Here is a 24,323-nt window from a genome sequence, read left to right on the forward strand (position 1 = left end):
CTGCAATGACCTCAGCACTCCAATGAAATAGTATTCGAAAGGAATATGCAATTTCCACAATATAATTTCAGTCTTGAGGAGCCAAACCGTTACTAATGTTGATGGTTGGACCTAAAGTAACAGTCAATACGGTTCAAGCCAAGATCTTGAATGGCATGATCAGGGGAACTTGTGAAATCCGTCATCAGGACGATGGAATAGCTGAAATTTCCCGGTCCGTGGTGCAAAAAGAGATGTCTCAACGCTACGGCGGTCCAGCTTCATGTACGGGGACGTGATCATCTTCCACAATATACAAGAACAGACTGAGGAAGACTGGTGTCGTGAAATGAGGGCCTATGAGTTCCCGCTCCTGGTCTAGTTTACCATTCGTTGTCCCAAACTTCTTTATATATGAAAATCTAGCTTCCATGTTTAAAGTGGTTCAACGGCATGCATAAATCGTTACGTAAAGACACTGCCAGTTAAACAGACGAGAACATAGAAAGAAGGACCATTCCATAGACAACTTGCCAGGCCTCTCCACCACAGGTGATAACCCGTTTCCGCTCACTTTACATAGTGCGTTTGTCACCACCTCAAAAACGTAAAGCATAACGCAGTCGAGTCAGAGGCAGACATCTGGAGACCTATTCAAATACATCTGCTTGGGGGTCCAACACTAGTTTCTTCGAGGCTCGCCCTTCTAAAACGTCGGCACAAGCATCCTGGATTTTGTTTAAGCCACCAGGTCGCTTTTCCAAGGGCGTAGGGGTCACGTTCCCGCCCAAAGCTCCGGGGAGATAGTCACGATACCACCATTCCGTAAAAGCTGTATTTTCCGGCTTCTGGGTGGTCATGCTGAAAAAGTCGTAGACCAGGTGGACATTTCCGGCAAGATGCATTTCATCACTTTGCGGTCGGACAGAAGCAAATGTGCCGCCTCCAGGTTGTAGGACCTCGCTCAAAGCACTTGCACCTATCGCATCCCCTGACGCTGTCATGATAAAGTCATAGGGACCGAGGCCCTTCAGCTTAGAAACTATTTCATCGTCCTTGTAGTCAAAAACCGCAGAGGCCCCGAGGCCACGAACATATTCAAACTTTCGCGGGGAAGCGGTTGCCACGACTTCATAGCCAAGCTAGAAATGCTGTCAGTTATCCCTCGGAAACATCAATGGGCTATTCCTACTCACGCCAGCAGCATACTGAACAGCGTAACCCCCCACGGATCCGCTTGCGCTCCAGATTAGTACTTTTCCACTGCACTTTGTTCCAGGTTTATTCATTCCCAAGTGTAAGTGTAAGGCTGCAACAGCTGTTAAGAGTGAGAAAGGTATCGCAGCAGCGTCCTCGAAAGTTGTGCTTGTTGGTATCTTAGCGGTGGTAGCTTCTCTGCTCACGACGAATTTCTGCCAGCCTCCGTACTTAGATTGTTTGACCTGGTAAACAGGTGTATCGGACACAACGCGGTCTCCCTTCTTGAATCTGGTGACTGACGAGCCGACTTCATGGACAGTGCCGGCAACCCCATTACCTAAGATGAATGGGTAAGGCACATCGATGTACGCCCGGGCGCGGACATTGGCATCGAAAGGTTGTATGGCGACGGCGTGATTCTATTACACCTGTTAGTCAAATGGCTATAAGATTAGGGTTCTACTTCAGTAGCCATTATTACCTCTATCACTAGTTCATCCTCTAAAGGGCTGTTATAGGCCGCACTGAATCGCTTTAGGTCACCCTTTGGCGCCAGTATCCAAGCGGCTTCGTTCACAGGTGGCATCGTGTCTTGCGGACGACAATCAGGCGCTGTAAATCCACACAGTTAGGAGTATAATTGGTTACTGGATGTTTTATTCTCTTTGCCTTGCTGCTAATAGATATATTTCTCCAGGTAACGAGGTGCAACCCATGACATCAGGAGTTTCGGCGAAAAGAACCATCACCCCACAAGAGCTTTCCAAAGTATTTAAATTGGCTGGTGTTTGCGGTCAAGCAATAGAGTTTCAGTAGCCATTATTGATTATAACCAAAGGTGACTTACTAGGTTCCAGACCATTAGCATTCGTATTCCTATGATTATTTAAACATTTGTAATGAACTTTTCGCTGTAATGCCGCTCTCCGCAAGCCCACAACAAAGCTTAAAAGATTAGCTTCAGAATTAGTCAGAAATATGTCATAGTCCTTTCGAAATAAACGCGGCGAATCATGGCTCTCTTCCACTCCACTATAACGCCTTTGAGGCCAATCTTCCGATGAATGCCTCTAAAAGGGCCTTTGGAACCTTTCACAAGGGGCAGTTGAAGTGTCAATTCTACCTCTAGGGTTGAGATAGGGGCATCTATCGTTCTCCATGCCTACAAGTGATGCAAAAGGCAGAGCTGAAGGAGACTATCGAAAAGGGCTAGTTCTAGACATCGGAATTACCGAAGGCCAACTTCGCCACATGCCATCCACCGGTACCCCATCGGTGATGACAGCTCCACCTCAAGCTTAAAGAACAAAGTAGTCAGCTGACATTTGCGGAAGTGGTCTTCTCTGTCTTCCTCCAACGCAACTATCATATAGCTGCTTACAACCAAAAACAATACCTTAGCATGGAGAGAGCTGGAGCCGCACACGCCCGAGAATTCGTCCTCTGTTTTGATGGCACAGGATATAAATTTCGAGGAGATGAAGCAGATAGTAATGTTCTAAAGATTTACAGAGTAAGTCCGTGTGGTAGGAACTGGTTTCCTGGGGCAGTCCTTACACGAATAGAAGATGCTTGATCGTAATGATGCCCGTCAATTCCATTATTATCAGCCGGGATTTGGGACCTTTACCACCTCGATCTGGCAGACCCATAATACCAACCAGAATCGGATCAGGAGATGGTTTTCGAATACGAAAGACGCCGCAGTGGGCACGACATTTGACGAACACGTCATGGATGGCTATAGGTTCCTCATGCGCTTTTACTGCCCTGGTGATGGGATTTACATATTTGGTTTCAGTCGTGGAGCATATGTGGCGCGTATGCTTGCTGAGATGCTGGACCATATCGGTCTGTTAGAGGCAGGGAACGAAGGGAAGGTCCGCTATGTTTGGTCGATATTCTCCAAGTGGGCGAAATGTGTCAACAGTGCGGACAGTGACAGAAAAAAAAAGGACGATTTATATACGTATATGAAAGCCCTACGGGAGACGTTCTGTCGCCCAGTATCGCAGATCCGATTTCTCGGCTTATTCGACACCGTCAACAGCATACCGCGATTCGAACTGAATCGTAATAAGTTTCTGTTTCCGTTCACAACCAAAACGTCAGCCAGAGTAATTCGGCATGCTGTCGCTATCGACGAGCATCGTGCTAAGTTTCGCCAGGATTTGCTTTCAGATGACAATCCAAACACACGGTCAACACGGCGCAAACGGCAGGGCCACCGGGAGCCACAAGGGCATCTTCAGCAAGGACGTTGCACAGGAGAGGCATTTTATCGGCCAGTCCCTCGTGTCCGTCCACAAACTGTGAACTCTGGGAACCCGCGAATAGACAAAGAGGCCCACAAGCCGATAGGAACGCCATACGACGCGGGGGGTTGCCCTTTCACGGAGAACGAGGATACCACCCAGGACGTCGAGGAGGTGTGGTTTGCCGGATGCCATGCTGATATTGGCGGTGGATTAACTTTGGATAAAGATGAAGACCTGGCGCTGAGCCATGTGCCATTAGTATGGATGGTACAGGAGGCACAGCGTGCGGGACTCCGACTTGATCCTGAAAAGATGAAGCTATTTCACTGCTTTGATGACTCGGCTGGCAATGGTAGTCTCTCCGGCAATATAGAGCACAGCATCGATGGACAAGAGGCAGGTGGCGAACGCGATTTTAAAACATCCCTCTGGAAGGCCACTATAAATGGACGTGTACATGACTTCCTACAGTACGGCCATGGCGTCCCCTGGCCCACTGTTTTAATGTGGAAACTAGTGGAGTACCTTCCGTTTCGGAGGATGGCGTTGCAAAGCGATGGATCCTGGAAACCGATTCGATGGCCTCTTCCCCTTGGGGAGAGACGTGATCTCCCCAAGGCGGCTCAGGTCCACGGATCAGTCATTCGTCGCATGCAGGCCAATCCAAAGTATAGGCCGGTGAATTTGCTCAGATACGGAAACGGGAAACACAGGAGTCCCTTAGAGGATGGTATTGGTGCGTGGGAGGTGCACGCTCATCGAGGCTGTTTAGTGCGAGAAACGTACCACAAGAAGTTGTCCGAAACCAACTAAACTAAATTATGTGGCCTACTATTTGTAGTAACATGTACGTAATACGCTCGCCTGGAGTGGACAAGCTGTGAGAAGCGCAGGACAATGAGAGAAGAAAGGACAAGAGAGATATAACAAAACCAAAACTGCCTACCATACTGGTCATGCTTGGGAATCAAGTTAATCATACCGATTTACCCGTAATCCCGATTACACTGGCCTTGATAGCATGGACGACATATCTTTTCACGAAGACCGGCGCCTGACCATCGCACTGCACTTGCTCACGCAAGTAGGCGCATACTTTCTCAAGATCAAGAGCGCCACTGAATCTGCGCTTGTTGTGTACGTCAGACTTCAGATTAGACGTAAGATTGTGATGACACCAAACCGGGCCCAGCTCCAGTTCCTGAAGAGTATGGTTTTCCACCAGAGCTGTGGAGATCTCTTACCGCTCTTTATCATTTTCTTCCCGGAGAGTTGATATTCATCCAATACTCATTCACCTCAAATTCAATAGAATTAGCACTTTTGCTGCGGGTCGGGAAAGTGGAAGTCTCGACCACTTGGCGGGCGGCAAACTGTATGCGTTCAGAACCAGATCTTGAACCACCAATAAAACTGAGTTAGGGAAACCCCAGGAAAATCTAGTGGGTCTACCGCGTTGATTTTCAATCATTGTGTAATAGTAGAGTCGTGACGACATGGGTTCTTATGAATAATCTTTAGATAATCTGACCGCTGCCCTCATAGCAGAATACAATATACGTATATAAATAGTCCGTTCATCCCCTCACTCACCTCACGAAATGCAAATTGCTTTGGTCTGTTCGCTGTTATCTTCATCATGCCTCCAGCATACAAACGCCTCGATCGGGATGACTGTGTTTTCTTGTTTATCGACCATCAGGTAAGTTGTATGAAGAGCGCAATGCACGTGGATGTGACAAGATCTGACTTGAAAACAAATAGTCTGGGCTTATTCAGTTGGTGCGCGACTTCGAACCTACTGAGTTCCGGACCAATGTATTGGGCTTGGTGAAAACCGCAGCTTATTTCAACGCGCCCTCAGTCCTGACTACCTCGTTCGATACTGGTCCCAATGGTCCAATTGCTCAGGAACTCGTGGATGCATTGCCGAATGCTCCCCTGATCCGGAGACCAGGACAAGTGAATGCCATGGACAATGACGACTTTGTCAACGCGGTAAAAGCAACAGGGAAGAAACAGGTAATCATCAGGTATGTACGCGATCAGATATTCGTCCTTCTCAAGGTGAAGTTGATACTAATTATCTAATAGTGGAGTCCTCACTGAGATCTGCGTCGCATTCCCAGCACTGAGTCTAATTGAGCAAGGATACGATGTATTCGTGGTAACTGATGCTTCCGGGACCTTCAAAGAACATACCCGTGAAGCGGCTCACAAGCGGATGACGCAAGCGGGCGTACAGCTGTTAAATTGGGCAGCGGTGGCTGCTGAGCTGCAGCGAGATTGGCGCCGAGACATCGAAGGGTTTGGCAAGCTTTGGACGGATCATGTGCCTGGATACTGGTGTTTGATGCAGAGTTATTCTAATAACCCGGCAAGCAACGAATAATCATTCGGATTCTAGTGTCCAACGCCAAGTGCAGTCAGTTGGAGCTGTGTCACATATTTATCGAAAGTTATTTTGGAATCTATACTTCGGCTGTAACCAATTAAAGTGTCCGCGTGTATCTATCCTGTAGGCCCCAGAAGATGATCCATCCATGCATTATGATTGGCACTATGTACATCCTATTAATACCAGTAGCCAAGTCTTCGAGATACGTTAGGAATTCGTAGCCTTGTTTCGACTTAACAGTGTCTGGTGTTTGGTTGGTGTTCACAATTCGGGCGGACATCTGAGTCACTGAAGGACGTGCCCACAGTGAGCACCCATCTGCGCTTATTCTTGCTATACTTACCAATAATAATTTGATTCAAGTGCATGGCCAACAGTTGACCCTTGAAGCTAACTACTCAAGACTAACTAGAGTGATACGGTTTGACCCCAAAACTAAGCGCGAACCTGGCCTAGAGTGGTCTCTCAGCGCGTCCAATATACCACGGTACAAATACTGTATTAATGAATTTGACTGTTCATATCAAAAGAGCAGATACATATCTGTCCCTTTTAGCGACCTCACATTGCTTTCTGTTCTGCGCTAGGTGGCGGAAAAGCAGGTAGAAATCATGATGAGGTGACCTGGCCGAAGCCACGCTTCCCGCCGCTCCGTAAATATATAAAAAGAGATAGTGGGGTTGGACGATTAATCCAGGGGTTTGCTCTATGTGAGTCCTCGAAATCAGCTGATGCGGTACGCGGCAGGAAACCTTCAGGAGGATCACCACTGAAGACTATTAGTAGCACGGATGGTCCAACCAGTATTGAAGGCCAAAGCATGTAACACATCGTCCGATTTAATTCATTCGGCTTGTCTCAGATCTACTGTGTGGCTGGCGCACTGCCGTGAAATATTGAGGAATAACCCCAACAGGAATGCTAAATTTACACCTCTGTACACTATGTAAGAGTGAATCACTTGAATGCAAATCGCCAAAGGTAGGAGGGGCGTGACATTCATCATGGGTTGAGACGCAACGCTGGAGAAGAACCAAGAGTCCTGTTCCCATGACCACGGTAAACAGTCTGGAGACCCAATGGGCATTATAGGTGACTATAACTAGTGCAAGTCGCATTGGGATGGCCGCCCTGAGGTCAATAATGATCCTATATGTGCTATGTAACACAAAGAAGTAATAAATAATGTGGTGCCAAGTGACAGAAGTCTAAGTAGAATGACCTGCATATTACCACCGCTAAAAGGCCCGTCGCATCATATTGGCCGGCATCATTCAACTTTGAATGGGCCGTTGACACATCGAAATTCTAATTGTACCCTCGCTTCTCTGAATACCGGTTTCAAAATTCAAACAGTTAAGCTTCGCTTTGCTACCACGAGGAAAACTTTTGTCTTTGCTATGTTAACCCCGTCTCAGACAGCGAAGTCGTCCAGTCCAGCAATCAAAAGTCGCTCCGGCAAGCACCCGTTCTCGGCGACAACCTTACTGCGGCAACGATGATCTTTGTTGATTTAGACTATACATGAAACCTTCGGTCTATCAAACAATGTGTGAACGAAAATAATCCGGAATGTAACTCTTAAATCTGCGTCAAAACTGCCTTCACAGTTCCCTCAACATCCTCAAACAGATGCCAGTGTCCCACATCCTTTAGCACCTCGACATGACTACCTCCAGTTGCCTCGGAGTATTTCTGGCAGAGCGCTGGTGTACCGATCTTGTCCTCTTCACCGGTGACGATCGACACAGGAATGCGAAGCGACTTGATATCCAACGGGTCAGTGGCGGATCCAGCAAGCGCCGCACACGCCTTGGCATATCCTTCGGGGTCTTGACTGAGAAGCGAGGATCGCACTGCACAAATACTCAACGGCTTGTTCTGCTGTACGTAGGCTGATGTTCCAGCTTGCACTATAGCATCCACAACCGACAACATCCCTTCTTTCCGAACGAGAGCCGCCCGGGCATTGGAGCCCTGGCTACCTGCTTCTGGAAGTGGGTTCGGGGGAGGCCCCATAAGAATCAGCTTGGATACAAGGGAAGGGTGCTCCAGGGCAAGTTTGAGAGCCACTAGAGATCCCATTGAGTGGGCAATTACGGTCACGCCTTGGTTGACACCAACCACCTGTGACATATTGTAAAAGTCATCTGCAAAAGAGGTAATGGAGAGGGTGCTGAGTGCTGATGTCGGGGAGAGACCATGGCCTTCCAGGTCTAGAAGGTGCAAGGAGTGTGTCGACTGTACTTTCGTGATCAGGGGATAGAAGTAATTTGAAGACCCCCCAAGTCCATGAATGAAGAATACGGGGGGCCCACTCTCCAAACCCAGTCGTTGGTAAAAGAGGTGCTTGCCGTTAATGTTGGTCAACCCCGAGTTGGCGGGCGCCTTTTGATTGGAAACGGGAATGTGAGACTCAGCGCACTCCGAGGTGGTGTTGGCAGCGTCCGCAGTCGCCATACGGTTTGTCAACGTTCCCAATCCTGTCACAGACACGCTGATCTCATCTCCAGTCTGCAGGAACTTCATCGGCCGGAATCCAAAGCCCACGCCAGCCGGGGTACCAGTGGCTATAACGTCGCCAGTTTGCAGGGTCTGGCCAGCACTGATGGTAGCAATCAGTGTGGGAATGCTGAAGATCAGATCACTCAGACTGGCCTCCTGGCGCAGCTCCTGATTGACAAAGGTCTGGATCTTCAGGTTCTCAGGGAGACTCTCCTTAGGGACCGCGACGGGGCCCATGGGGCAGAAGGTATCAGGTGATTTACCGAGGAAGAATTGTTTGTGGTCTCGCTGGCGCTCACGTGCAGTCATATCGTTCACAATGGTATAACCCCACACATGGTCTGACGCGTTCTCTTCGGAGATCTGGAACCCCGGCTTGCCAATGATGACACCGATCTCACCCTCGTAGTCGACGGTGCTGGTGAACTTGGGGTGCAGGAGAATAGGCTCTTCAGGGCCAATGATGGAAGTGGCACGCTTCGTAAAGATAACCGGGTGGGTTGGCTGATCGGACTTGTCACTAGCATCATAGCCCGAGGCGTTGAACTCCTTGGCGTGTTCGACGTAATTCTTTCCAACCGCGAGTACATCGCGGCCCGAGATGGGAGGGAGGTGCTTCACGCTAGAAAGTAGGAAGGATTGTGCACCGGATGCCTTGATTCCCTGCTCTCCGACCGTGATGACTTGATAAAGATTTGTCAATGGGGTGCCGGATTTGAAGGATAGAGGGGTAACCATTGAGGTCTTGAAGTCGAGATGGCCGATTCTGGGGCCACCGTTAGGTTCCAGGTATGCGACATAATTGGTGAGGTTATTAATCGTCATATTGAAATGATTGATGAGGTTATAGAGGTGGATGTTGTATATGGTACAATTTCATTATGCTGCTGCCACCTTTATAATTTCAAGCTATTGAGGGCAAAGTGGGGTGCAGACGTCGGCAAGCAAACTTTTGTCATTCTGCACGTTTTCCCGCGCATCGCCGCGCATCGCCGCAACATCCGCAGCAACGACGCCGACTCCGATCTCTCACGGGAAAGGTCCCATGGCTCAGTGATCATCTCCTTTATGGAGATACATGCAAACTTTCCCGGGTGGCCGGTGCAGACGGTATTGAGATCCCGGGACCGGTCGAAAGGGGTTATCTCCCTCTGGCATGTATTCGGGTGATGCGTAGAAAGAGAAATAATAATTCTGGATCTGACGGTAAACGTGGGGAACTAGTCTATGTATTATACGTGGAGCGCGTCGAGTTTCAACTGATATCAGAAATGGTTTCATTTCTTTAAATTAAGCAGATACATAAGACGTTCTCATGTGTGTGACTTTCAGATGTTGACATGAACAAGCTTTACATGTGTAGATTATCGCATCTCCGAGCGTCCAAAGTACTTCGGAATCTCCTTGAATCGATTCCCGATCCCTTCTGTTCGGCCAACACGAAGTGGTCGTCCCCACTCTTCCATGATCCCTTTGTCATGAAAACGCCAAAATTGCCAGGAGCAATCTTCCCCGACAAAGCTCCGGATGACGGTTTCTCCCCCTGGATGCTCGCGGATGAACTTGGTACAGTCATAGACAATTTTGTCCACGACAATCCAAGCACGGCCGTGGCCTTTCGAGAAGCTTAACTTGTGGTCTCTGACCACCGCGGCCGGGATAAATGGTAAATCGTTGTCGGGGATAGAGTCTTGAAGTGGATATTCGAGGTGTAATTCTTCGACGTGCTCCGCGTGCTCGAAGTCTTCGGCGTGTTTGATGTTTTGAACATGCTCCGAGGGCTTGACGCTTGTGACATGCGCAGTAGGCCCGTTTCGTGGGCGTCTGAGACTTAGCCAGCCCATTGCGATAATCTCGATAGTTGCAGTAGGGAAGATGTGGAAGATAGGCCGGGCCAAATGACATCTTGTTGGGTCGCTAGATTGCGGAGAAGCGCGGAGAAGGGGAGAAAGGGGGAAGTGGTGCCCTAAGTCCGAGAAGATGGAGAAAGTCACCCCGATTGGGTGCCCACTCAACCCCCATGGCGGATGAGCAGATCAGTGCGGGGAAGCTTTACTCAACCAGTATTGTATGATAAAACCACATATCAGAGAGATTCGCATTTTCCTAATCACCCCCGACCTGTACAACCTCGTTCTCTCTTTGACAAACAGAACAGTGCTCGATTCTATTCATCTTATTTACTCCACCCTTCATTCACCATGTTTAAGGTGTCATGGATGTCAAAGGACTGCCCAGTCGAGCATTATGATGGGCCACCGCGCAACATCGCATACATTGATCAGCTTGATTTCGACCACAATCTCCAGCCCGTCAACTATGAGATCGCCGGAACAAGCGCGTCATCGAAAATTCTCATCCTAGACGTTGACATCCTGGAAGCAACCGGCCGGGAGCCCTACCGAGGAGACGTCCTCATCGTAGGTATGTTATTCCACCACTGTCTCCCTCAACCTTTACCGGCTGACGAAAATGTTCTGCAGGGGAGAGATTCGCTTATGTAGGCGAGGTTCCCAAAAAAGATACACTCCTCGCAGATTCCAGTGTCCGTGTTTTTCACGGAAAGGGGCGCACGTTAATGCCAGGGTTGGGGGACTCCCACACCCACTTCACCTGGAACGGCGGCGACCTGGATCGGCTGGGAGAACTCGGTGTTGAGGAACATACTCTTCTCACCGCCAGGAGCGCCGAATGCTTTTTGGATTCCGGTTACACCATGTGCTTTGGAGCTGCATCCGCTAAGAAACGCCTGGATGTTGTGATTCGAGACGCAATTAACGCTGGAGATATCCCAGGTCCTCGATTCTTGGCGAATGGGCAAGAAATGGCACGAAGAGGGGGCGAACTAGTCAGGGGAATCACTGCGTATGCTGATGGCCCCGAGGAAATGAGAGAAGTGTACGCCAGAAGAGAAAGAATAACTTGGACCACACTGACAACACATCAGTATCCGTGAACATATCCAGCTCGGAGTGGATCAAGTGAAGCTTTCAATGTCTGGAGAATCGGTAGGACAAGCATAGAAATTCGTCGGAGCTTAGTGCTAACGAACTATTATCAGATCACGGAGACCCGAGATGCAGAAGACTGCTACTTCACCCCACAAGAGACAGCAGCATGTGTTGACGAGGCCCACAAAATGAATAAGCGGGTCTGCTCACACGCACGAGCGCGAGACTCTGTCCAGCAATCAATTGATTTTGGAGTTGACGTCATCTATCATGCCTCCTTTATCGACGGAAAAGGTAAGGCCCCTCTGTATTTGGATTGTTTATCGCATCCTGATGACTTTGAAAGGCATGGATGCCCTCGAAAAGAAGAAATCCAAGCACGTAGTAGCACCCGCCATCAATTGGCTCATTGCTACGCTCCACGACGCTGTCGCTTTCGGCTACACTACGGAGAAGGCTGAGCAGGTAGGCTACCAGAGGGAGCTTGATGCTGCGGTTCTGGCCATGCGAGAGATGCATCGGAGGGGGATCGTGGTCCTCCCTGGAGGGTCAGTCTTCAGACCCGTTCACCCTATCAAGTGGAATTTCTGACACCTGTTTCAGTGACTATGGATTCGCCTGGACGCCACACGGCACTTATGCGCGTGACCTTGCCCACTTTGTGGAGCGTTTCGGCTTCACACCGCATGAGTCTATCATTGCAGCGACTTATGGTATGGCTAAGCTGTTTATGCGCTCCCACGAAATGGGCCAAATAAAAGTTGGCAACTATGCGGACTGTCTCGTGGTCGATGGAAACCCACTGAAGGATATCACTATACTGCAGAATCACGATCTTCTTAATATCATCATGATCAATGGGAGGGTTCATAAGGCTGGGGCCAAGGAGTATGTCATTCCTACGCAGGGTTTGACTGGCATCCATTCCACGACGAATTAAATGGTCCACATGCAAGTTCAACGCTATATTCTTGCTTAAGCATATAACACTGTGTACAATAGGATTCTTTTCCTACTTTATCCCCTGCTTTCACTCCTTAATGTTTGAAGTATATGATCATTTCCACAATTGATACCACTGTCCAAGAATCTTTGAATGAACATTATTGCTCGGGAGGTAAATAGTAATATAGTGATCGTATCCTTTACGCACCACTATTTACCCTCAAGATATTTAACCACTGAACTGCTCAAGCGTTAAATTTATATATAACTTATAAGATTGGTGATTTTTTATTTGCAAGGCAATTTAGTTCGTCTTCATCCCCTGGCGAGCTCTTAATGTTCACTAAGTTGGAGGCAATGAGTGTGATGAAGGTCCACTGTCACATCCGCATGTTCCCTGTCACTTCCACAGTGAGGGCCGCTAGCAGCTCACTTTACCGCGACAAGACTGACAGAACTCCGCAGCGAGCATACAGAGGGGTATCGGCCCAGTCTCAGGCCCAGGCCCAGGCCCAACCAATTATTCTTAATCTGCATGTATGGCAATAAGGTCAATAACAGGACCATCGAAACAATTCCTCATCAAAGATTCGGACAACACTGTTGATGGGAAGCCCTAGTTGGGTCACGTGACCTTGTTTGGTGGATGGCTTAGGTAGACTTCCTCGCCCACCTTCAATCAATCCTCCTTACACACACCGTCGATCTCTTTTCTAGCCTACCAGTTCCCACAAATGCAAAGTATAATACACAGATAGGTCGTTCGTTTTCGAAATTTCATATCTGACATTCGCATTGGCAGTCTCAATTACTCAGTGGTCTTCTCAAAAGCTAGCGGAGCAGAATTGGATAACATGCGAGTTGGCTTTCCGGTAGACTTGGGGTCTGGGCCAATAGAGCTATAAGGATAGCCAAGGTCAAGCGGACCCATACTCTCCAGATACTCAATCTGGTCTTCAGTCAACTTGATACTGAGGGCCTGAATATTATCATGCAGGTATTCAACTTTGCGGTCACCAACCAACGGAATAACATTTGGTGCCTTGGCTATGACGTAGACGAGGGCTATTGCAGTCACAGACTCGATACTGTGTTCTGATGCCACCTTCGCTAGTGCCTCGCTCACTTCCTTCTCCTTTCCACTCTGCTTTCCAGGTCCAAACATGGTCCGCAAACCTTCACCAGCCTGTTCCCGCGAGATCATGGCTTTCTTAGTTTGGAACTTGCCACTGCCAACGACCTCCCAGGGCGCGATAGCCATTCCGAAATGACGTGCCACAGGTATGATCTCACGCTCGAGACCACGAACCATCACATTCCACCTGCCCTGGTAAATACAGAACGGGGTCTTTGCATGCGCTTGAGCATAAGTGTCCGCTGCACTTGCAACCCAGGCGGGGGCCATTGAGATCCCGAGGTACAAGACTTTGCCTTGCTCAACCATCATATGCAACGTATCCATAACCTCTTGAATAGAAGTCGTGTGATCCCATCAGTGCATGCAAAGGATACCGATGTACTCTGTTTGCAATTTCCGCAAAGAGTCACGCACGCTCAGTTGAATGCTTTTGCGATGATTTCCTCCGAAATTGGGCGTCTTTCCTTTTCCGAGCTCGTGAGATTTGTAATTGCTAGTGAACTTTGTGCCGATCACTATTTGGTCGCGATTCTGGCGAGAAGCCATCCATTCTCCTAGCCAGATCTCCGACTGTTCATCTTGGTAGAGATTGGCAGTGTCGATGAAATTACCGCCGGCTTCAAAATAGGCGTCTAGTAATTTGAACGACGACTCTTTGTCCATCGATCCTAGCATAGAGTTCCACTTTTCTCCGATGGACATCCCGCCCAGCTGTAAAGGCGAGACACGAATCCCGGCAGTGGAAGAGAGAATGGGGCAGGGGTAAGGAAGGTCATATTCGTGGCTAACAAATTCTTAGTCTGAAAATGGAGGATTGGGGTATTATAGATGCTCTCATTCATATCGAGTTTGAGAGGCTTGGAGAAACAAATTGAAGACTACAGTGAAAAATTCATAGACAATGTGGTGAGGCTTGAGCCTCGATCTATATTATTTACCCGGGTGGATCCGGACATAGTCGGAGAAAGAAATATTATGTCCGATCTTTCACAAAGAAGGAAACAGGCGAAAAGAATGCTCCATTCTAACGGAGGTAGGAAGGTGCTTGCCGCTTATATCTGTCCTGGTCGATCTTGGGCAGTGATTTCATATATCCGACAGTAAGAGCTACCAGACTCCTACGTACAGAGACATCAAGGCACGAATAGCAGTATATGCCGTGAATTGCCGAATCAACCGATCATGTCAGTTAAACACCAAAGTGGCATTGTCGAACAGCGTACTTGTTTATCCTTTACCAGCATTTAAGTTTCCAGCAATCGAGGATTTTGTGGGTGGAGAACGTCCCACTTTTGGGCGATGCCTCGCTTGGGAAATCATTGAGGGTTATGATTTGGTAGTTGTCAATTTTCACAATGTCGTGGTTGATAGATGTCTGCGAGGTAACTCCTAACTCCACTCCCTACTACCCTACCCAGTAGGGAAGGCACTTGATATAGGACTCATATCAAATGATAGCGGGTACAACCCTCGTCCATCATGCCTTCTGACGACGATGTGTACTCCAGTATATTTAGATTGCACCAGGGCTTCTTCCCTAATATTAGTCCGAAAATAATCTCACCACCTCCGACCACGGTCGTGCGTCATCACTTCTTAGTTTTAGTAGAAATTTTACATCTTCTGGAGACCATGGCAAGCGCCTTTTTGACTTTAGTTGGGTCTTGTTACTATCACCGGGAAACGCGAGTTTCGTAGCAATCATGTCAAGCACCTGGTCGACGACACATCTCGATCCTCACATTGGGTGGCCACAGCTCGCCAGCGATCTCCGTTGCATGGCACTTGTCACGAGGATGTACTACCAGAGCAATCAGCGGGGCGTGAAGACCGATCAGGGCGCATTTTGGACGGGTCGAACGGAGCCTCTGGAAGGAATGTCATGAAATAGGCATGCCGAGGACCATGAGTTTGAATACGGAGAATCCCCCGACCGAATATCTGTTGTGTTTCGTCCAGAGTGACTGCCAGCCTGCTATCTAAGGGGCCTTCAGACTGGCCAATGCATGTCCCAACAATATCATTTGTCGAGGCTGAGGTGTTTTTCATCGCCCTCTCGGTCTTGTGTGCGGACGTTCTCTTGCCTGAGGCCTGGATCTACCTAAAGATGGCCGTATTGTTACGATTGCCGCTGTGGCTGCTGCCCCAATCGCCACAATGTCGTGGTTTGGTTGGAGGATCCGTCGGGTTGGGATGGCCACGGAAACGGTAGGCAATCGCTCTGGCCGGGTAGACTCTGCATTTAGTCGACGGCGAAAAGCTGCGGGCAAAGGCGGGATCGGATAGCGCTGTTCAATAGGACTGTGGAAGCCAGTAAGGGCCACTCAAGGATAATATTTTCTTCATTCACTCTAGCTAAGAAATCGAAGAGTTCATTAGTGCAGTTCATCCTCCCTAGTCCTGTATTTGGACAAGACCCTCATGGTGGAGTTTCCAAAGGAGTCCGCGCAAGTCCGCGCAAGTCCGCTGCATCTCCTTCGCCCCCTAGAACTCAAACCCCAGCTCTAGCATGTAGAACTTAAATTTTGTAGATCCAGTCATGCATTGGCCAGACCAACAACTATCCTCCAGCAATATAGCGCTTAGTTCATTCCCCGGATTTCAAGCCGTAGGAAACTCTACATTAGTTCCACAGAGTATATAAAACGTACATGTATCATACAAACGTGGAGCATCCATCAACCCTTTTGATCTTCTGCCTAGCACAATGGACTCGAATGACTTTGCAACCACGAAATCTGAAGAGGCAAAAATGTCTTCTTCGTCTCAGACAAATCACCTTGAGCATACAAACCTTGGACGGATCCACACTGCTGGTGGACACGTAGATGATAGAAGTCAACCAGCTCTTCCGGTTTATCATCGCACTTTTGCCAGCCCCTCCCCATTGGGATTGATATCATTCGCGACAGGTATGGCGCTTTGACTCTCGTAATAATATGCGACTGACTCTGTAGACATATTCCTTATATGCGTATTCGGACTGCAAGCCAGGGGTGTGACTGCACCAAATGTGATGATTGGGTGTCTGATATTCTATGGCGGCGTTGGTCAGTTTATTGCTGGAATCATGGAATTTATCACGGGAAACACGGTAACTCAACCTTGGATCAATGAATCCGAACCGCAGCTAATCTTTCACAGTTCGGTGCCACCGTCTTTTCCTCCTATGCTGCGTTCAACTTGTCGTATGCAATGATTTATTTGCCCGGGACGGGTATTCTGGCTGCATACACCGATTCTGCAACCGGGGCCATAAGCCCTAGTTTCAACCAGGCTCTGTCGCTCTATCTGTGGGCATGGTTGATTGTAACGGTAGTATTTACCGTCGCGGCGATGCGATCCTCCTGGGTTCTTTTCATAGACCTATCCTTATTGGACATTTGCCTTCTCCTGCTTGCGTGCGGATATATGGTCAATGTCCAGAGCCTTCTGACAGCTGGATATGCTTTTGGGCTTGTGGTGTCATTCCTTTCCTGTGAGTACCACCTGGGGGGAATGTGAACTGAAACTGATAGTCTCGGCAGACTGGGCTGGTTGTGCTGGGTTATGGGGCGGCGGAGTAACACCTATCAAGCTGCCGACATTTGAGATGCAAGCAGCTGTTTGAGCTACCATTCCTCTGGATAGCGACTCCATATGGACAACGTATCAATTGGATAGGCCATGTGAATAGAACGAGAATTTATTGTACGAAGGTATTCAAGTATAATTAAAGTTAGGCTGGTGTTATAATGCTGTGTTTTCATAATTGTTCAGGCCGAGTGTGGACAAGATTTCTGAGTAACATCCATTTTAGCAAATTGTCCAAAAGCGGGAAACGGCGACTTACTGGACCATCCCAGGTCTGAACCAAAGATAGGCTCCACCCACTCCTTTCCATATTTAACTCCATCATCAGAGGTATAACAGACAGCACTGTTGCCCACAGAGAGAGCCATCTTGGGCTCCATGGGTTCGTATCGCTCCATAGCTGATCGCCAGCTTGGGTTATGTTGAGCGACGAGCAAGGAGTAGATATTAGCCGCAGCTACACTCCCCATCAACATTGCGTTTCCTCCCAACTTGATTCCTGCAACATTCACAATATCTCCAGCTGCAAACATTCGAGGGATGACTTCGTCTCTCGAGATAATTTGGAGACTGCCGATGTAGATTAGCGTCACTCCTATACTTGTTAATGGCAAATTTTGAATACCTACTTTGAATCAGTGTTGATGCTTCCGTTACTGAGAATGTAAGATGGCAAGAATTGCGATGAAGGGGTGGGGGAGGCCATTGCCATAATGACCATGCCAGTATGTAAACGATTGCCATCCTGGAATTTGACGTAGAATGTCCCATCTGGCAGCTCTTGGACATCAGCACGCTGGTTCAGAATGACGTCTATTCCTTGCGCTCGCAGCAGTTCTAATGTCCTTGTCTTGAATTCTTCGGGCAGCGGCTCGTTTGAGAGCAATTGATGCCGCGAATGGACTAAGGTAACTGGCGTTCCGGTGTAGTGTGTTTTGATCTTGCCGGCAAACTCAACACCTATAGCGCCTTTTATGACAAAAGTAAATTAGCTTCTCGGTGCAGTAGCTTTTTGAAATATTGGATAATGTTGGATAGCCACCCCAAGATTGAAATTCATGGACTTTCCATTTCAACGTACCACCTCCGACGACCACTACGCCGAGCTTTTCAGCTTCAATAATCTTCTCTATGAATGTTGAAGCATCGGACAAGTATGAGCAGAAATGCCTGGATCGCGGGACGATAGGCCATGGGCGCCGAAGACCTGAAGATATAAGAATGTAGTCGTATTTTAGATGCTGTGATCTGCCTTCCAGGTCCTGGTATCTCATCAGCTGGCTCGTCGGATCGATACTTATAACGGTTCCCTGAACAAAATCGATATCCGGCCGGCTCAATTCAGAAAATCCTTTGTACACCTTCCACATCACGCTTGTTTCCGCGGGCGAGATGTGGGCTAGTGGGGCTCCGACACTATGGACTAAGTCACAGATAAAGGATCAGCCGATGTCGTGGTTGCTGGTCTACTCGGCCTCTTGTAGACTTACAAAATCCATCTCTCTCATCGACCACGGTGATATCAAAGTCTTGCACTGAAGGGACATTTTGAAGGTGACTGTAATCTCCGTAGGAAGCAAATGGGATAGGTAGACCACCCTTCAAGGCCGTCAGGGTGAGGGTTGCTGACATCCCAGCGTATGAGCACCCCACAATGACAATTTTTGGCTTCCTCACGGCCGCGTAGGGCGGGTGGTTTCGGCTGCGAGGGACGACGGTGGTGTGCTGAGGCATCGGTTGCTGGAGGGCAATCGTATCTTTTGGTTTGCTGTACGGCCGAGCAATGAGTTTGGTATATGGATGTGTTGTATGGAATATGAAGGAAGGGATCATCCGGAGATTGAGGCGACAGAGTTTCATGTCAAACACCATATTTTTGGGGGATTGCAACTTACAACCCGTACACCCCGGTTTCCTATATAGCTGGAACCATCACCTCCGATTAAATCCCTTTCCGAGAGCTTCGGTTAAGACGGCAAATAATCCAATGAATAGATATCGGATCTGCGAAGATATATTTTTTTATCTCGGAGTTAACACCAGCCACTCGGGGATGATGAATGCGTGTATATTTGGAAGACACTTGGCGCGAGACACCGCATATTTCGGAAATATTGAGTCGGAAACAACTCAATATTCTCGGAGACAACGGACCATACCGAGAGTCATTTGCCGGCATCGGACCGTACTTTGATATCCCTTACAAGTTCCACCGACCTTTACGCCAAATTTTCCACGCAGGCCAATTAACTGACTAAAGTAGTTCCCAGCCGACCCGATCATTCCAGAACACCATAATAAATGCAACATCTCACAACTTCATATTCCAATGCTCCAGGCTACTAATATTTGCTTGGGGTATATTGGTGTTACATATTTTACGACGTGTGTTTATTAACTCGAAATACTTTGGGGATAACAACAAATATATATCTATTTACATTACTCGATCGGAGTTTTGGTACAGCAGGTAACTAACCGTTTTCTACATATGCCAGTTATACTAACGTATCCCTAATACAAGGGAATTAGCATACAAATCAAGTAAACATGATATATTGGTACCTGATTCACGTTTAGTATAGTGTTTTAGAGTGGTCTCAAAGGTGAACTGTGAAGTGCGAAGACGTGTGCAAGTAGTAATGCGAGACTAATCACGAAATACATGCGGACTATATGAGTATCCCTATATCCGTTCCGTCATGGTGTGGTCCACAATTGGGTGTTGATGGTGCTATGCTAGACTACCCGTTCCTGTTCCCGTAATCCATGTGATATACCCAACTGTATACCCTGGTAGGAGCGTGTAGGTTAACCGTCACCTAGTGTGATAGGGTGAATTAAGAGCATGCCGGCTCTAAGCAGTGATCTCAAGCTCTACATGCATAGTTGCACTCACACTAGTTAGTTATCTGATCGGGCTAACGAAACCTAACGAGCAAAATGCAGGCAAGACTTACCAGACTCACTGTAGATAACAATGATGCCGAAAGCAGATTAAACGCCATAGGAGAAAGCATTTGGAAATAAAAACTTGATATGAACTTGAAGATCAGAGTTAAATATACATGAAATGGTCCACAAAACTGCTACGTGAAACTCAAACGATGCCATTATGGTATGTTGTATCCAAAGCCTGCCCACGGAAATACTGCCGGAGAAAGCCATTGCTCGCAGGGTATATTGGTCACAATCTCCTCGAAACTTTCTGGCAATGCCCAGAAACTCGGGTCGAACCTGTCGGATGAAGTCGTGGTATCCATTGTCGGAGGCTCGTTGGATCCAAAACCGGCTGTGCTCTCCAAGTTACACACGCCATCAGAGAATACAAGGGATGGGGTAGGCTGGTAAGGTTCTCCTGGCGTTAATGAGTCCAGTATCGAACAAGCTCGTTGACATATCTCGCTGAATGGAGCGTTTTCGTGCAGTCGTTGAAAGCAATTTTGCACTGCTTGCAATATAAGGTGCTTTGAATTTTGTGTAGTCCGGGCCTTTCCAAACAGAACCAGCAGAGTTGATATTGCTAAAAAAGCATGAAACGAACCGAGGCCAAAAATATACCACTTGTAAGGGCTGAATTCGTTGCGCAGATTGAGGGTTTCATAGTTTGAGAGGATTGCAAGAGCTGCCTGTTCGCATTTTTCGTAACTACCTGTCACGCTCCCGTCTTCGAACCCCTCCGGTTTTAAGAGGCAGATTCGATGCAGGAGCAGAACAAGGTGATTGGTGTAGTTACTCAAAATAAACGAATGTGCCTGATGATATGGAGGGAGATCCAGTTGATCCGAAAAGCGCTCTGCCTGCGCTTGCAATTCCAGTTCAATTTCGTGATCCAATGCCTGGATCTTGGCCGGTGAGCACTCGGATTTCCCTGCACTCAGAGCGCATACACCCGAAGCCAGAGAATAGAGGCGGAACTTGAACAGGATATACGACATCTTTGTGGGATGCATCCGTCTTGATGAGTGTTGGATCCCGTTTAAGGCTGTAGGGAGTGAATCTGCAACAATCTCCTCGTCTTCCACGTCCGCCGGTAGTTGGACATTGTTCTCGACATTAAATGGGGCTAGATTACCCAAACAGGTATTCTGAATGGTATAAAGCATTGTTAACCCCGCCCAGGCTCGTCGCCTCTCTTGGACTTCAATGGGATTCAGGCTCAGAAGCCCCGGATCAATGTGACACCCAATGGCGATGGCAATATTAAGTGTTGTTCCAAGGAGAGCCCAGGCTGGACCTTGGGCGTGATTAATGGCGTATATAAGCAGAATTAGGCATTGTAGGGTTTGCAAGTTGTGTTGCCACATAAAGTTATCGGCAGCGAGGCACTTCATTGTCGCTTGTCGGTATTTTGCTGCCAAAGACCTTGCACTTTCCGCAGGGGAAGCCTCTCGGCCCAAATCTGACAGAATGGGACTTTCTTTGTCGATGGCAGTGACAGCCAAGCCCAGGGTCACAAATATCAGACCAACAAATGACACTGGAGCGTTACGAGGATCCTGTTTGAACTTGGTATAATTCGATCGGAACATCCCGTCATGAAGGATGTGGAACAGCGGGGAAAACACGTTGAGAAACGTGGTGATGAGTTCATCGCAGTGCCGAAACGGCGGTAGCATGTCTAAAAGAGCCTGTTTGCTGGGAGGTGTATCGCAGCAGAAGAAGGCGCGGGACGGGAATTCCATTTGAGATTGGTTCTGAAGCGAATGGAAGACGTCGGGATCGCGAGAGGTGCTATAAGGAACGTATCGCACATAGCCCGATTGGGACGTAATGATACTGCCGACTTCATCACGTTGAGATGTAGTAATATTGCGGGTGAAAAATTGGCCGTCGGTATTGATCGAGGCCGGGTTTGCAGAAAGCTCATCCTCAGTCAGAGGGGTATCATTTTGGAGGACGGGCGAACGGATACTGCGATTATGTTGAGTTGTGGACATCGAGGTGAACTCAATATTTTTCACCAGTAGACTTTCTAGATCTGAGATCCGCCGAAGAAGAGTTTCCTGGAGAGCGATTGCCTCGGATTGTGCTGGTTGAAGATTATGTTCAACATCACGCTTAAACCGACATGACGACGCCACTCCGCGCTTCCGGCAGGTGTCACATGGCACACAAGATCCTAAGCAGCGTATTTTCCTCCGTCGGCAATTCTCACAGCTGAGAGGTAGCCTTTTTGGCATTTTGGCGGGCTATATTCCAGGGAAATTGGGGGTGATGCAGAATCAAGGTTGAAAGTCCTTGCAAGTCTACCGATTTTCATAACATCGGGGTTTGCGGGGAGAGGCCTGCCTGCGTGGTTGTTTGTCCAATAACGCGGCAGTACGGAGTACAGCGGACTAAATCTAGGTAATAGTCAACTGCTAATCTTTACCAACTTTACCAACAGCAACGCACTATTATCTAGCCAGTTAGATCTATTTATAAGGTCCCACTATACTACCTACCAATTATAATAGTTGAAATTCTCAGATTATTAACTAGTCCGCCTCCTAAGATACTTGCCGCTTTAAATTATTTGGTCCTGCAGTACCTTACCGCTTTTTAAATTTGATATCTCTAGGCAGTGTAACCCCTAGGATTAGATACTACTCTACTAAATTTAGGCACTACAACCCCTAAACTTAGGGCCTCGTCTCATACCACCACCACCACTACCGCTACCACTACCGCTACTAGAGTTGTTAACAGGTCGGGTTTTCACGTGAGAACCCGCGCCCGCCCCGCCCCCGCAGTGGATTTAGGTTAACCCGACCCAGAAAACACGCGACGAAGACCGAAACAGGTATAGTATGGTTGACTAAGTTGACATCTCACTTATTTAGGCCTTGGTGGCGGGTTTTCCGGGTTCAAACCCCTGTATTGTCATCTATTTATACTGCCTTTTTACCAAAGTTACCGTCACTATATAAATATCAGCCTGTGTGCTCTTCTAAAATATGTTATGAGGTTATTAGTCGTAGACAATATGCTGGTTTCCTGCGTTACCTGACGCGCCTGTTCTTCGGACGGGAATACTACCGCAGATTGAAGAGACATATCCATACGTAGTAGCACCTTAGGCGATTGCCTTCCTTGTATTCACCAGTTTGAGAGGATGTAGCGAGATCCATATACCCATGTACCCTGGCCGTACTGTTCACAGGGACTAGGGTAGCATCTAGGTGTCGCAGCATTACTCAAACTCATGATGCACGTTGGCTACTGGAATACCGATATGGCAATACTAAACTGTTATGCTGTAGTAGTGTCAGGGATTTGAGTGATCACCGATTTAGGGTGGTCTATAGTCAAGATTTCGTGAGTCCAGATTGGATTATCACCCCAGCTATGAAACACTCCATAAAGTGAAGGGATGAGGCGGAGCTTAAATACTTTGGCCATCACTCTCATTAATGAAGGGAAAGAGATTACATTTCATACACAATGCAGAATACGATAGATATCGGCTGGTTTGATATTGATTCCAGTTCTGCTGTCCTAGATCACGGTCGCCTGCCAAATGTGGTCAACTAGTTACCAGACCCCTAGAACCAGTACCCATCGTTATCTGTTTCTCTGGGCAGACAAACTAAAGATCACGCCCTTCAGCGGTTATATAACAGAACAATATCCAGAGACAGGTCTCAAAATCTTAGATCCGATATTGCCTCCTTGGAAAGTCAAGAGCCGGTTCTTTTGGCTGACGGTGACATTATGGAGACGGAACGCTTCCATTCCAAATTGAAACTCGACGCTGGAATGGGACAACCAGTGTCGTGGGATAACTATTCTGCGGGCAGGCTCCTGCAAGTACTGTGGTCACGGCTTGTTTTCCTGTTTCCAGTCTCATAGTACACAAGTCCAAGTCCAAGACAAAGGAATGAAAAAATATAGTATGCTCCTTAAAGCGGGTGACGAAGATCGACAAATTGTGGCCAAAGGCCACAAGTGGATATGGACCCTTTAGCGCGCAACACCTCGACCTTGGCAGTGACTGGAGTGCTACGCATGTTTTTTTCAAAAATCGATTAAGGATCGTAACTTCCAGGTACAGAAACTGGGAGCCTGCTGCGTAGCGTGTATATGATTGACAATCTCGATGGTGGGCTATACAGGCCTCCCACAGTGATTTACCAGTGGGTAGTTCCTTCAAGATTCCAAAAACAACAGGTGCTGAAGCATAGTTGTATACGACAAGTATCAGCAGGGGCTGGCCGATAGGTCTTTAGATTCAATTGAATCGCAGTGGAGTATGTGGTATTCTTCAGGCGATCAAACATCGTGTGATTTTGATAGGTCCCTCTCCAGGTAAAGCCGACTCATATTCAAGTTTACAGCATACCAGGGCCGTCAAGCCAAGATATACCATGTAAGCCATCATGAAGAACGCCACA

The 24,323-nt window shown here is 47.9% G+C and overlaps 12 protein-coding genes across 12 annotated transcripts; 5 read left to right on the top strand and 7 right to left on the bottom strand.

The window, feature by feature from the left end:
- Positions 1 to 629: 629 nt before the first annotated feature.
- F9C07_9512 (putative alcohol dehydrogenase) lies at positions 630 to 1,765 on the bottom strand (the record flags this gene model as incomplete). Its single annotated transcript, XM_041289717.1, has 3 exons — positions 630 to 1,121; positions 1,176 to 1,598; positions 1,661 to 1,765. 3 exons carry the CDS (start codon positions 1,763 to 1,765, stop codon positions 630 to 632), a joined length of 1,020 nt encoding a protein of 339 aa, XP_041141972.1.
- Positions 1,766 to 2,288: 523 nt separating this feature from the next.
- On the top strand, positions 2,289 to 4,354 carry F9C07_1178995 (uncharacterized protein). The gene is made up of 2 exons (XM_071507685.1): positions 2,289 to 2,692; positions 2,748 to 4,354. The coding sequence occupies exons 1-2, from the start codon at positions 2,582 to 2,584 to the stop codon at positions 4,248 to 4,250; spliced, it is 1,614 nt and encodes a 537-aa protein (XP_071363466.1). The 5' UTR covers positions 2,289 to 2,581; the 3' UTR covers positions 4,251 to 4,354.
- Positions 4,355 to 5,076: 722 nt separating this feature from the next.
- F9C07_2046743 (Isochorismatase-like protein) lies at positions 5,077 to 5,802 on the top strand (the record flags this gene model as incomplete). Its single annotated transcript, XM_041289724.2, has 3 exons — positions 5,077 to 5,139; positions 5,202 to 5,470; positions 5,532 to 5,802. Coding segments are annotated over 3 exons (603 nt in total), but the record flags the coding sequence as incomplete, so codon positions are not given.
- A 1,614-nt stretch (positions 5,803 to 7,416) lies between these two features.
- Positions 7,417 to 9,165, bottom strand: F9C07_9515 (putative fumarylacetoacetate hydrolase; the record flags this gene model as incomplete). The annotated part of the gene is made up of 1 exon (XM_041284735.1): positions 7,417 to 9,165. The coding sequence occupies one exon, from the start codon at positions 9,163 to 9,165 to the stop codon at positions 7,417 to 7,419; it is 1,749 nt and encodes a 582-aa protein (XP_041141975.1).
- Positions 9,166 to 9,586: 421 nt separating this feature from the next.
- On the bottom strand, positions 9,587 to 10,292 carry F9C07_2276750 (putative fatty acid desaturase). The gene has a single exon (XM_041284736.2). It carries the CDS (start codon positions 10,182 to 10,184, stop codon positions 9,705 to 9,707), a length of 480 nt encoding a protein of 159 aa, XP_041141976.1. The 5' UTR covers positions 10,185 to 10,292; the 3' UTR covers positions 9,587 to 9,704.
- Positions 10,293 to 10,411: 119 nt separating this feature from the next.
- On the top strand, positions 10,412 to 12,231 carry F9C07_2276751 (uncharacterized protein; the record flags this gene model as incomplete). The annotated part of the gene is made up of 6 exons (XM_071510197.1): positions 10,412 to 10,764; positions 10,824 to 11,238; positions 11,288 to 11,348; positions 11,402 to 11,585; positions 11,638 to 11,839; positions 11,871 to 12,231. The coding sequence occupies exons 1-6, from the start codon at positions 10,542 to 10,544 to the stop codon at positions 12,229 to 12,231; spliced, it is 1,446 nt and encodes a 481-aa protein (XP_071363467.1). The 5' UTR covers positions 10,412 to 10,541.
- An 813-nt stretch (positions 12,232 to 13,044) lies between these two features.
- On the bottom strand, positions 13,045 to 14,666 carry F9C07_2251537 (aryl-alcohol dehydrogenase AAD14; the record flags this gene model as incomplete). Its single annotated transcript, XM_041289718.2, has 2 exons — positions 13,749 to 14,666; positions 13,045 to 13,703 (listed from the first exon to the last, which is right to left on the bottom strand). The coding sequence occupies exons 1-2, from the start codon at positions 14,074 to 14,076 to the stop codon at positions 13,045 to 13,047; spliced, it is 987 nt and encodes a 328-aa protein (XP_041141978.1). The 5' UTR covers positions 14,077 to 14,666.
- Positions 14,667 to 15,117: 451 nt separating this feature from the next.
- On the bottom strand, positions 15,118 to 15,488 carry F9C07_1179046 (uncharacterized protein). Its single transcript, XM_071507686.1, has one exon. The coding sequence runs from the start codon at positions 15,421 to 15,423 to the stop codon at positions 15,163 to 15,165; it is 261 nt and encodes an 86-aa protein (XP_071363468.1). The 5' UTR covers positions 15,424 to 15,488; the 3' UTR covers positions 15,118 to 15,162.
- Positions 15,489 to 15,689: 201 nt separating this feature from the next.
- F9C07_2276753 (uncharacterized protein) lies at positions 15,690 to 19,047 on the bottom strand. Its single transcript, XM_041284737.2, has 5 exons — positions 18,438 to 19,047; positions 18,029 to 18,370; positions 17,577 to 17,916; positions 17,207 to 17,517; positions 15,690 to 17,153 (listed from the first exon to the last, which is right to left on the bottom strand). The coding sequence occupies exons 1-5, from the start codon at positions 18,817 to 18,819 to the stop codon at positions 17,104 to 17,106; spliced, it is 1,425 nt and encodes a 474-aa protein (XP_041141980.2). The 5' UTR covers positions 18,820 to 19,047; the 3' UTR covers positions 15,690 to 17,103.
- Positions 16,082 to 16,984, top strand: F9C07_2053498 (GPR1/FUN34/yaaH family-domain-containing protein; the record flags this gene model as incomplete). Its single annotated transcript, XM_071508556.1, has 4 exons — positions 16,082 to 16,286; positions 16,332 to 16,468; positions 16,519 to 16,852; positions 16,893 to 16,984. 4 exons carry the CDS (start codon positions 16,082 to 16,084, stop codon positions 16,982 to 16,984), a joined length of 768 nt encoding a protein of 255 aa, XP_071363469.1.
- Positions 19,048 to 19,076: 29 nt separating the features above from the next.
- F9C07_2276754 (uncharacterized protein) lies at positions 19,077 to 22,338 on the bottom strand. The gene is made up of 2 exons (XM_041284738.2): positions 19,908 to 22,338; positions 19,077 to 19,824 (listed from the first exon to the last, which is right to left on the bottom strand). The coding sequence occupies exon 1, from the start codon at positions 22,128 to 22,130 to the stop codon at positions 20,061 to 20,063; it is 2,070 nt and encodes a 689-aa protein (XP_041141981.1). The 5' UTR covers positions 22,131 to 22,338; the 3' UTR covers positions 19,077 to 19,824; positions 19,908 to 20,060.
- Positions 22,339 to 23,373: 1,035 nt separating this feature from the next.
- F9C07_2054652 (putative patatin-like phospholipase) lies at positions 23,374 to 24,241 on the top strand (the record flags this gene model as incomplete). Its single annotated transcript, XM_071508570.1, has 3 exons — positions 23,374 to 23,451; positions 23,479 to 23,780; positions 24,109 to 24,241. The coding sequence occupies 3 exons, from the start codon at positions 23,374 to 23,376 to the stop codon at positions 24,239 to 24,241; spliced, it is 513 nt and encodes a 170-aa protein (XP_071363470.1).
- Between the last annotated feature and the right edge of the window lie 82 nt (positions 24,242 to 24,323).

This window comes from Aspergillus flavus, chromosome 2 (assembly GCF_009017415.1).
Source record: "Aspergillus flavus chromosome 2, complete sequence".
In the NCBI taxonomy this organism is placed as follows: Eukaryota; Fungi; Ascomycota; class Eurotiomycetes; order Eurotiales; family Aspergillaceae; genus Aspergillus; species Aspergillus flavus.